The sequence below is a fragment of the Cylas formicarius genome, unplaced genomic scaffold, assembly GCF_029955315.1.
Source record: "Cylas formicarius isolate icCylForm1 unplaced genomic scaffold, icCylForm1.1 PGA_scaffold_7__23_contigs__length_41026272, whole genome shotgun sequence".
Lineage (NCBI taxonomy): Eukaryota > Metazoa > Arthropoda > Insecta > Coleoptera > Brentidae > Cylas > Cylas formicarius.
The window spans coordinates 29,982,632-29,995,139 of record NW_026844352.1 but is presented as its reverse complement, the minus strand read 5'-3'; the positions used below and the strand labels follow the sequence as shown (position 1 = coordinate 29,995,139).

Below are 12,508 nucleotides of genomic sequence, written 5' to 3'. Positions count from 1 at the left end.
TTATAACATAGACTTAAAATAATTAATCTTATAATTTGCGGAAACGAAAATTTAATTCAACTTTGAACTAGTTTTGTTCAGTTATTATAGAAAGTCAGTTTTGTTTGTGAGGTTGTGCGATAAGACATTTTTATAATACATAATGAATCTAGTTAATTTTTGGTTATTAGTTCGCGAACTTCAATTTTACTGTTTTTACTCGAATGTTTATAATTCTACTTTTCTTCTAAATATATTTTTTATTGCATTTTAAAAATATTTGAATTTTGTTTTATGTAAAAGACATATAGATATGTAAACATACTTAAAATGTACAAGTTGAACTCAATTTTTCCATTACAAATCGATAATAGATTATTCACATAAAATTATTATCTCAGAGCAGCTATTAAAGTTTTCCATAGTTTTGAAAATAATCGGTACACTTAGAAACATTGTAAATTAAATTTGATAAAAGCAAAAAAAAAAGACAAAGAGGACAATTTTAATTCAATCATTGTATTTTTTCGCGTATCGAAAATACAGTGTATTTTTTTCTAATACTTAGAAGTAGTAAAAGTGCCTAAAGTACTGGAATTGTCCGCACGTTTGATCAGTGAATAATTATGTATTTTAGAGTAGGGAAGAGAAAAGTATAAGTAATATCTACTTTTGCCATTCCGATACGAATTTTAATGTTACTTTATTTTATAAAAAAATTATACGTTATACTTATAAATGAGTTTTTTATTTGAAAATTAATAAACTATATATATTATCTACTAACAAAACACATATTGCATATTTTTCTGCTATGTTCATTACAAACGTTATTTTTACATAGGTCACAAATCATTTTACTTTTACGGTCGAATTTAGATGGACACAAGAAACACCGTTTTCGTTTGTTATTTTGTATGGCGTTGGAAGGACCGGGAAGAGCTTTAAAAGATTTCATACTTTCTAGAATACGGCGCTTAATGCACGGATGTTTTGATCTTTTTACCATGTACGACGTGACAAGTTCTCTAGCGGTTTCTTTTAAAAAAATTCTTCTTGCGTATGAAACGTTTTTTTGATAATCTGGGTGTTCTTTCCTGAATAATATGTATGCATTTAGGGCTGAAATATCAACCATGTTATAAAAAACTGTCGTGGGCCAGCGCTTTGTTTGTCTTCTGCATGTGTAATTTTGTACTTTTTGGTCCATTATGTCAACCCCTCCTTTCGTGTCATCATAGTCTAATATAATTTCTGGCATTTTTTTGGAATCTTCTTGAGTTACTTTAACCGTGTGCCTTGTGCTAAGTAATGTAACTATTTTATTTTCTTTGGGCATATAACTTACCATTGTCAATTTTTTGTTGAAGCAGAATATTGAAGAATAAATTTTTCGAGATTTGGATCGTTTTAGCTCTGTAGGGAGATCCTTTTTATTATGATGCAAAATTCCAACTACAGTAATATTTTTGTCCAACAGATGTGTAGCCAAGGGAACACTTGTGAACAAATTGCCTATTGTAAGATTTAGTCCCGTATTATGAATACTTTGAGCTAGCTGTTTTACAATTTCGAGCCCGAAAATTTCTTCCTCTGGTTGTCGGCCGATATTTATTATTCCATCAATTGCATATCCAGAAGCCGATTCACACATCCAAAATATTTTGATACCGTATTTTGATGGCTTACCGGGCACGTATTAAGCAAAACTGCATCTTCCTCGATATGGAAGAAGCTGTTCGTCTATTGTAACCTTTCGTTCTGGAACAATGTTTTTTCGGCAGTTATTCAAAAACATTTGCCAAACGTACGAAATCATGGCTAGCTTATCTGCTTCTAATCGTGTTTGTCGTGTCCTTTTATCGTCAAACTTCGAATTTCCTCAAATCTAAAGACCGACATTGTTGCCCTATACATGGGATTTGGAAATTCGCCTCCAAAAAGATCTCTCGAGGGAATATCCCAGCTGCGTTCAACGCCTGCTTGCAGAACTAGGCCAAGGAAAGCATAAAGTTCATCGAGATCAATATTTCTCCACTTTTTATTTTTTCGGAATAAACGAGTTCACCTTCTCTGTTAGTGCACTGAAGAATTTCTTCGATGATTTCTGTCGACATAAATAATTTGAATGCTTCTCCTGGAGTGGAAGTCATTTTTCCTTTCGGCAAACCACGTTGTCGATGAATTGCGTTGCAGACTTGCAATATTGACAATGGAGAAGGATCGCAATTCCACTCTAAGCCACTTGGAGCAATGTACCCATTGGAAAGAGAACAATCGAAATTGTCTGTTGAAAACGTATGGGAATCACTTGAAACGCAATCTTCTTCGTCGCCACTAGAATGTTGAATTGATGTTAAATTCCCCTCAATCTAAGCATCACTACTTTCAACTGAAGGCAAATTATCAAACTCATCAATCATGTCCTCATAATTTTCATCACCAAAGTGAACCGCGTCAATATTCTTTTTTAGTGGCATTCTGATTGTAAAAAGTTAAACAAACTATACAAAAAAGTTTAACAGAAACCCAGTTCAATTTCTCAAATGATTTAGTATTTCTATATATAATAGACGCATTTGTTAGAAATTGCAACAAATAATAGCGAGTCTTGGAGATCACGGAATAATATATAAATACTGAATCAAACAATATTCTATTTTCAGGTTTTATCGCGGAAGCCAAGAAAAGGAATATTTTTTTTTGCTCCCCACTCTAACATACTCATGCCGCGGATCAAGCATATGGAAAATGTCACTTGATGACGTCAGCTTTTCACAGTTGGGAGCCACACGAGGTTTGGGAGCGATCGGGTGTATTTGAGCTATTTTGCAAAAACATAACTCGTTTGTTAATCCAACTTTTGGCTAAAGTGGCATTTATCGAACAATAAAATATTGTCAGTATCCGCAATTTTAATTTTACCTGCAAGGTAGGCTAAACTACAGAAAAGTGGCCTTTTTTGATGAAAAGTTTCTAGCAAGACTGCAATTATTTTATTTACTAAACATAACATTTAAAATTCTAAAAATTATGAAATAATTTCATTGTCTCCCCAAATGCTCCATACGTGCTGATGTAATCTCGGGTCAGCGTTTGGATCGTCGGCGACATTTTGAGGAGGCAGAGAAGTGGCGTTGTACTCTTGTAATCGCGTTACCATTGACTCCAAAATATCTGCATCTCTAAATCTCAGATTTGGTTTAGAAGAAAACGTAGTTATCAGAATTTTAACTTACGTGTCGGCGAGATTAAGGAATTCGCATGGGTCAGTTTTAATATTATACAAACAAACATCAGATTGCTGACAAGAGGTCTTGTTTAAGTTTGAGCAAGAGACCGTAGCGTTCGCTCGTATTGTCGTTATTTCCTCTAAAGCAACTGCCATTTTCACCGATTTCAAAGCTTGATAGGCGGCACTGGTCTCTATCAAATTTAAATCGTAAGTACCATTTCTACCCGATGGACCAAACCAGCCGTCCCAAATAATATCGTTGGATCTACCTAAAATAGAATAGAATAAAATACCATGGAAAATCTTTGAAATTGTAATAACCTGTAATTATCTTGTAATCCCCAACCCTCAAACCTGCTTCGCCCGTAATTTGGTTGATATTAAGCAGAATTTCTGATCGGCCGGAATCAACATTGTTGGTTAGAGTGTTCCACATGCTTATACCATCCAGTTGTGATAACTGGCTGCAAGTTACCAAATAAGGGAAATTTAACAATCCATAGTTTCCAACCTCACCTAGAATTTCCACCTGCGGCGTCGACGAGTGTCGGTAACCAGTCGGTCAAATGCATCATATGATAAGAAACTCTCGATTTTCCTTTAATTAGCGGACTAAATATTGCTGCTGCACCCCTTACTCCACCTTGAAGGACATTTTTTTATAATCGCGAACAAACTGAAGTGGTTAGTTTTGGTTAGCAATTATTTTTTTCGGATCAAGCGAACGTCGTAGAAATGCGATAGTACAACATTCTGATCGTTACTACTAGGAAAAAAATCAGGAACGTAGGTTTGATGAAGGAAAAATGCTACCATAAATTGATACCTCATTAAACGGATAAATATGAATCAAAATTACACCAACCTTCCCACAAGGAGTTTTTCACACCTTTCAAAGGCCAATTAGAAGCTTCGTTGGCATCAAAACCTTCGGGTGCCCCTCCATTATCAGTACTAAATATTATAATGCTGTTTTCGAGCATTTTTTTGTTAGCCAAGGCCTGAAGAACTTCCCCTACAGAGGCATCTAACAGAGTTAACATCGCTGAAAATAAGAAACTGCTTCGTTTATGTCACCACGTCGACTGAGATGTGGTTGACCAAAAATATTTCGTTGTAATAAAGATAAGTGACAAATATAAACCTCTGAATTGGGGAAAAAGAGAATACCCTTTACATTCAGATTTTTCGGTAATTATTACCAGCGAACTTCTGTCTGCGATAATTGCTAATGCGATCATCGGTCAAGTTGGCAAAACTTGCAACCAGGTTATCTGGAGCTGGTAGCGGATCGTACGCGGTAGCCGAATGAACGGCAGCATGAGCCAAATACAAAAAAAGCGGTTTGCTGGTGTCGTGGTTATTGATAATTTTCACCGACTCATCAGTAAAAGCACTAGTGGAATATTGACCGTTGAGGTCAAAGGCGACACTCATATTTCTGCGCATGTCGTAACCCCATGATGGCGACGGATTAAGCGTGTGGCTGTAATAATGATGACCCCAATTGTAATACCCTGTAATACATAATGAGAATAAAAAATAATTAAATATGAGTTACACATTATTAAATCTGTTTATAAACCAAATTAATAAGCAGTTAATAAGTTGTTACTTTTTGTTCTAGATCTCATTAAATTAATGTTAAAAAGATTTTGTATATTGTTTGGATAGTTAGACGTTTTTATAAAGGAAGATCTTGTTCTAAAAAAAAACACTGTTCCGTTTGAAATACAAGCGGTATGAGGTTATAAATCTGGGTGTGATGTAATTCATTGAAACTGGATTTCGCTTTGCAATGGATGATCAAAGCGCAAAGAAGGCTTCGAGATAAGCCGTAGGCAACTCGGTTGCTAAGAAAGAAGTAGACATTTTTGAATCGAATTAATAACTTTCAGAGTACGTTAGGGAAAAAGTTTTATTTCGAAAAGGGTTAGATATATCAAACTCTAGAGCGTAATGATTTTCATGATGTAGAATGTAAAAATGAAATAAGAAAAAAATTGAGCAATTTAAACAAATCAAACTGTCGGTACCTTCGAGTAGCAGCGACAGTCTATGCAATATCTGTAAGCAACGTTGACAATCTAGTAAAGTGTGCATTATAACAATCACTACAAACCCAAATGAGAATCAAATCCTCTATGCAGAGGAGTGTATTCCTTTTTCCAATACCCCAAGTGCCATTTTCCCACCATATGATTCACATAGCCGAGTTCCTTTAAATATTGTGGAAGTAATTTCTCCGACAAATTCAGTCCCCTTGGTTCAGCCGGCAATAGGACCAAATGTTGCATTCCTGAACAAAAAGTATTCAATGAAAACATAGTAAAACTGTAAGGATTCGATAAACCTTGAAGTTGATGTCAAAAATTATTGTTTATAACATGTTACACGTGTTTCGTCCACACGGGCATCATCAAACCTATAAAACCAATATGTTTGAATTAATAAAATAAATTACATAAATTAAGAATAGGCACATATAAAGGCGTCAACTTAAACGCACAGAGACACAGATTGGAATAAAACCGTATCCTAGATCTAAAAAATGAAATAAATGTTGGGATTATGAAGTACAGAAAATATAAAAACACCTAACAGGGTTACACCGAAAACCTACAGTTTACATTATTAAAAATTAAGTGAAAGTGGAATGTTAAAAATCCTGTAGAATAAAGACTTATAAAGATGTGGAGAGTTGGAGGAAAATTGTATCACATTTTCAGCAGCATTTCAAAAAATCTCAAATTTAATTCTTTTACTTTTCCCAAAAGCAGACCGAGAAACTGTAAGGAACCCCCAAATTTTTCACTCAAGGCAAGGAAGCCATTGATAGTCCTATAGTTTGCCTAAAAATATTTTTTAGTAATTCGTCTTCGCTTATATACTTATGATATTTGTTGTAAAAATTTGCCTTATTGTAAGTTAATTTATTTGATTGATTTTTTTTACGTGCTCGATTAACTCAGCAGCTCAGCTGCCCTTCGCCTTTTAAAAAATAAAGGAGTTTTTATTTACTTTTTACAAAACTTCTGGCTTCCTCCTGCGTCGGTAATGCTTATTCGAACTTGCTAACGTTTCGCCAATCATAATGTTGACTTCTTCAGAGCTTGACTGAAACCCATTTGGATTTCGCTCCCTGTTTGAGGGGCCGGTGTAAAAGAGGGACACTTTTTTGTGCCTTTCACGGGTTCACCTTGTTACAATTTAGCTTCATGACCTAAGATATTTCTTAGAAATAGAACTGGATTTCGTAATAGACAGACAGTGCTATGTTGATTTATCTTGATGTCAAAAATTTATTCCCAAACGTTCTACGATCCGAGTGCATTGATTTAGTGAGCTCTTTATTGAATGGCAGCACTTTGCCGAAAGTTGCCATGGATAGTCTAGTTCTTCTTTTGACGACTGCGTTAGAACAAAATTTATTTATGTTCGTTAATAAAATTTTTAGGCAAACTACAAGACTATCAAAGGGTTCCTGTTTATCACCTTTTTGAAAAGTCTTGAGAGAAAAATTATGGATAGTCAATTCTCCACGTATTGAATAGGTTACAAAAGATAGGTGACCGATATCTGCATTGTCTGGAATGGCAGTCCACAAACGCTGGCCGAATTCTTTACGTTTACCAATGAATTACGTTGGAGAAGGAAGTCGGGAGGCAAGGTACCGTTTCTCGATCTTCTGTTAGAGAAAGTAAACGAATTAAATTCGAGATTTAACAAAAAACACATCTACTGATAATTTTTCTCCGACTTTCCATATTTTCATAAATTTGCCTCGTTTAATTCGCTATTCTGCCAGGACCACATCTGCTTTCGCACTCAACTTTTGTCCACGGGGTATAACTTTTCCCCGAAAAATAATGTCATTGTTTTAGATGAGTACCCAAAAAGTTATTTTATTATTTCAGACAAATTGCTTTATAGGTCTGATGATGCCCGATTGGGCATAAATAATAATTTTTGGGACTTCGGAGTTTAATTGAATCCTTATAGTTATGTGAAACCAGGTGAAAATTGATGGAAAACGTTATTTAAAAAAATAGTAGAGTGTAAATTTAGAACCGATTTTAAATTGGCATTTTTATCATATCAAGCAGTAAAATTTGAATTCTAAAGTAACATGTTTCTTACATTCTACTTTTGATACAATCTGCTAGGAGCAACGGATGTTAACATGAAAAACTGTATTTTGGCATAAATTTTCCTAATTTGGTTAGTTCAAAGGGAAGACTTCTTTTTCCGCGAACACGACAAAAATTTATTTTTTTTTCTCTTTCCTCTTTTAGTTATTAAAGAAAACGATAAACTTTATGGCGAGCTTAAAGAAAATCATTTTTTTGTATTTCCGGCGATACGACCAATAAAAAGAGATTTATTGATTTTTCGTTTCGTTTATAGATATAAAATGAAACGAACAAACAAAATTACATATAGGGGAAAGGGAATCAGAAGCGAACGTTAAAATCCTTTAAATACTATTTGCGCCATCTCTACAAAGTTGTTAACATCAAATTTTCCTGCGCGCGGAACATGCTTAGGACAGTTAACCCCAAGCCGGCAAGAGTGACCTACGAAATTTTAATAAGAGGAGCTATATTTGGTAGAATTTAATATAAAAATGAAACAATATTTGAATGCCTGTACTCTTTACATCTATAATAAAGTCTCTGATACTATTATAGTCTCTAAGGGCAAGATATTAGCTTCAAACTATATAATATTTCTTTGATGTGCTATGTTGACATAATCACCAGATCGGCACGTTTTCTAGAATATAGCAAAAGACAAAACGGACCGGGTAAAATGGACCACTTGGATCATTTTAACTTCCTGGTCCGAAGAATCAATGGGACAAGTAATAATTAAAGTTGCAACTAAGGCTACGGGACTTCGAAAGGCTTCTGAAAATTATGATGTACCTAAAACAACATTAAAAAGTCGACTGCAGCTATACAACGAAAACAATGAAGCAGATACCGCAGCAGCGAAGAAATTGGAGAAATTTTATAATGTACTTAATAAAAATCAGGAGAATGTGCTTGCTGCGCACATAAAAAAATATGGGGTCCAAAAGATTTGATTACTTCGGCCTACGATTTGGCAGAACGAAATAGCATTCAGCACAACTTTGACCCAAGTACAAGTATGGCCTGTAGATATTGGTTTAAGAATTTTTTAAAACAAAATCCCGATCTTAGTCTTCGCAAACTAGAGGTCACCTCAGCTGCAGGGTGTAATCGGGTCTGTATTAGCAGTTCCTTTTCACTTTAAGTTCACAAGTATAAACTAACTCTAAATAGAATATATAACGGAGACGAGATGGGCATGACTACGGTACTGAAGACATTATCAGCACAAAAGTAAAAAGCAAGTTGGTTTATTAACATCGGACCGAGAGCAGCCTACTAGTAACTACTATTTTTTGCTTTAATGCAGAGGGCTCATACATGCCACTCTTATTCGTATTTGCGAGAAAAGTATTTAAGCCCGAACTCATGAATCCAGAATGATCTTTTTACGAAATGGTTTTCGAAGTTCATTACATCTTCCAGAGCTTCCTGGGAAAATTCAATGTTGCTTTTGTTAGATGGAGATGGCAGTCATACAAAACATCCGGTCGTCATGGTGTTCATATTCTTTCATTTCCTGCCAGTCAGAAGATAATACGAAGTAATTTCAGCCACCTTCTTCAGAGCTACTAATTAATTCAGGCGTCGGAGTCGCTTTAAAACGTAGACCTGACCACGATGGAAGCAGATATTCTGCTGAGTCATTTGCAAGCCTAAGAACCAATCTTGTTGTTCAAAGTCAAAATCACTTGCACGCCTCGTCATGTACTAGACTTCTTTAAATAAAAGCTTTATCGTTTAGCCTGAGCATGATGATGCCAAAAAAGAAATAAGCAAAGAGGGTGACCCAAAAAAGAAGTAAGGCCGCTATGATTACATCCTCGCCCTATCAAAAATAATTGAAAATATCGCAAGTAAATGCTCAACAAGTAAAAAAAAACAGTTTTCACAATGCATACTAAGAAGTTTTTCTAGAAAAACGACTCCTCTTTTAGTAAAGAAGAAGACACCGAGTGTCTGTATTGTCACTACTTGAACGTCAAGGCTGGATCCAGTGTTTTACATGTAAACCTTGAACCCACTGTTCCTGCGCTAACGTTGAAGATGAAGACGAAAAAGCGGTTTTTACATGCGAAATATGCAAAAGAAAAATTCAAAATACTTCTTCAAATAAAGAAGAAATTAAAGAATTTCTGTGCTGAAGAGAGCTACACGAAGAATGAACTTTTGGAATTAGTAAAAATAAAACATTTTAATAAAGACTACAAAATCGATTCGATAGCACAACAAAACGGACATAAAATCTTTTGATTATGATTTGATCTGAGTTGAAAGCGCATATAAGAAGAAATAACACTACACCAAAATTAAGTGATAGTACCATAAACATAATTCGGCAAGAGGTAGCTGAAATATCAATACAAATCTGGTCTAACTATGAAAACAGACTTATATCCCGCTTGTTAGTGTAGGTAGATAAAATCCTAGGACGGTCCTGAAATGGTTACGGGCAAGGATCTGGTCGGGGTCGATTGTAAAAGCGCTATATTACTGGTCGAAGTATATCTTCTTATGAAGACAAAATGGAGCAAATGAGTTTTATGATTTACTTTTGTTAACTGAAGCGTACTTCGTTATTTTCATTTATGTTTAACATGATATTGTAAGGAGACATACTAAGTCACACAAATATAACTTCAGTTTGTCAAAAGTGGTGTTCATCTTTTTTTATTGAAACCCACAAATCAGAAATTGCGAAACATGTGCAAACAACGAACCGCATTGGACAAAGCGACAAAGTTTAAAGAAACTGTGCCAACAAAAACAAGGAAAACATTTTCCGCAATCCAAATGTCCACTAAAGATCCGTAGTTGGTACTCTTCCTAATTGAAACCTTCCACCTTCATTAATTGGTAGACTTTTACCGAAGATGCTTACCAGTGTTGATCGGATATTTTCCAGTCATAAGTGCGCTCCTAGAAGGTGAGCATAGAGAGTTGACATAATAATTATTCAGAATGACGCCTGAGTAAGCCAATGCGTCAATGTTAGGCGTTGGGATTTCGTTCGAACCATGAAAACCTACGTCGTTCCATCCCTAAACGAGAACGATTCTTTCTTTATTTGCGGGTTAAATCTACCAACTTACCAGATCATCAGCGAAAATAAAAATTATATTGGGTTGTTTGTCATCCTGTGTGTGGGATATAATCTCTGTAAGATAGATTAGCACAAAGAAATTTTGCAATGTACTCAAAACCATCGGGCGAAGAATCGTGGATTTTTGAAAATGAATCTAGTTCCTACTTATGACTAGTAGCATTAATTCGTTCTTTAAATATCGATGGAGAATTATCGATCACTTCAGTTAAATTGATGCAAATATTGGCAACATTAGCAACTACTCGATACCGACAACACATGCAGTTTAATGATTCTTAATCTCACCTCGACGCAATGCACCAATGCCGTCTGCAACTCATAGCTAGAACCACAAATTGATAGTTAGAGTGCTCATTATAATAATAGAAACGTCGAATAGGGAACTACTGAGCACGGATTTTATTGCTAATACTCATTCTTGAGTGTGTTTTGCACACGGCATTATATCATTACTGACGATAAATTATGCTTAGCACAAATTTGGGGCTGAACCTTAGAAAGTTTCCATACATTCTGCTATTTTCTTCAACGTGTCACATGTGTGCGTTAGTGGTAACCCTACGTATTTTGCACGATGTCGAAAAAAAATTACAGTACGCCGCTGGGTATTTTATGAATGAAATCAGTCATATTTTATTACCTTTGCTGTATGGTTAAACGTGTCTAATTATCGGACAAGGACTTTAAAAATAGAATTTGCGAAATCTCACTTCAAAACAAAGTATTTAATTAAGAAAATTTATTTAGGTAAATATCTGCATTGTTTCTTGAATTAGAAAAAATAATTTTGCAACAATGTATCGCAGTAGTCTGTTGATATCCCTTTCTGATAATAAAATAATAGATTAGATAGAAAGCATTAGCATAACGCCAAACGACAATTAAAATCCAAAAACGTCGAAAATTAGACAACCTCAACACAGCTAACAATTTGAGAAATATAGCTAACTATACCTACCTAGCTCCATTAAATAAAGAAGAAAATTTGTGAGAAATTATGTTCGTGCTATTGAAATTGAATCAGTTAATAACATACGCTTAAAAAAATAATATTACAAAGCACTTTCGTATGACGTATATGACATGAATCAACTAAACTGTTAAAAAAAGGGATATTTTTGTTGAATAAATGACACATTTCAATAGATTTTAAAAACATAGCATATTTACTTGGTTCTGAGGAACTGGCAACTCAATCAAGCACCAAAATCTTCGAGTTGAGTTTGAGTGTAATTCTCATAAGCCCACTAGTATAAAGCTGAGTCAAACCATAGACAATATTTGGTCAAAAGCTAATGCAAGTTTAAATTTGTGACTTCTACAAACCAAAAATTACTAAGAAATCCTTATTTACTACATTTAACTACGAAAAGAAGATTTTTCCTCTTGGTCTAACCTTTCCACACTTCCATATCTTCTCCTTTTCCTTCGTCCACTGGTGTCGTCTTTCATGCGACATCATATGATCACTGACGATCGATTTTAGTTTATGGATTGTTTTTGCTACCATTTTTTAAATGTTTTGTTATTAATTTATATCAATGATACATTGTGATATACTAAAATGATTAGAGTATTGGATATTTTTAGGATTATTGACTCCGCTTCTCGAGAAACCTATACTTAACAGAAAGAAAATCACTATAAAATGACAAACTTGTATGTATTTGGGGTTAGCACTTAATCTTGCGATAAACACCGAAATCATTGCGTTTCAGCCCATATAGCTACTGGACCTATATAGGCCCTGCTTATACTGACAGTACAGGAAGATATGAAGGAACTACTTAAACAAATTTTCAGAAGATTCATGCGACATGCGCAGGCGCGATATTTAAAATGTCGTTTTTAAATAATGACATCTCTAATTGGCAAATTCTTACTTTCGACCGATAAGACCTTACGATTTTCAACAACCAACACATTTCAAATGTTTAGGCAAAGGAGTTAAGGTGTGGAAAAGAAGTTAATTCAGGGTTAATAGTTTTTAAGATCTGTAGACACGATGATAATTCTATATGTATTTCTGCAGTTATTTTTTCATGTAAGCAA

At 34.6% G+C, this 12,508-nt stretch overlaps 1 protein-coding gene across 2 annotated transcripts; it reads right to left on the bottom strand.

Moving 5' to 3' along the window:
- Window positions 1-2,970: 2,970 nt before the first annotated feature.
- On the bottom strand, window positions 2,971-10,695 carry LOC132704522 (arylsulfatase I-like). Of its 2 annotated transcripts, none has more exons than XM_060674549.1 (9): window positions 10,443-10,695; window positions 10,232-10,391; window positions 5,337-5,513; window positions 4,417-4,731; window positions 4,080-4,259; window positions 3,731-3,857; window positions 3,536-3,678; window positions 3,219-3,483; window positions 2,971-3,170 (listed from the first exon to the last, which is right to left on the bottom strand). In XM_060674549.1, the coding sequence occupies exons 1-9, from the start codon at window positions 10,554-10,556 to the stop codon at window positions 3,011-3,013; spliced, it is 1,641 nt and encodes a 546-aa protein (XP_060530532.1). In that variant the 5' UTR covers window positions 10,557-10,695; the 3' UTR covers window positions 2,971-3,010. The 2 variants fall into 2 exon arrangements, with proteins under 2 accessions (XP_060530532.1, XP_060530533.1); XM_060674550.1 differs by having other exon boundaries at window positions 2,971-3,164.
- Window positions 10,696-12,508: the final 1,813 nt, after the last annotated feature.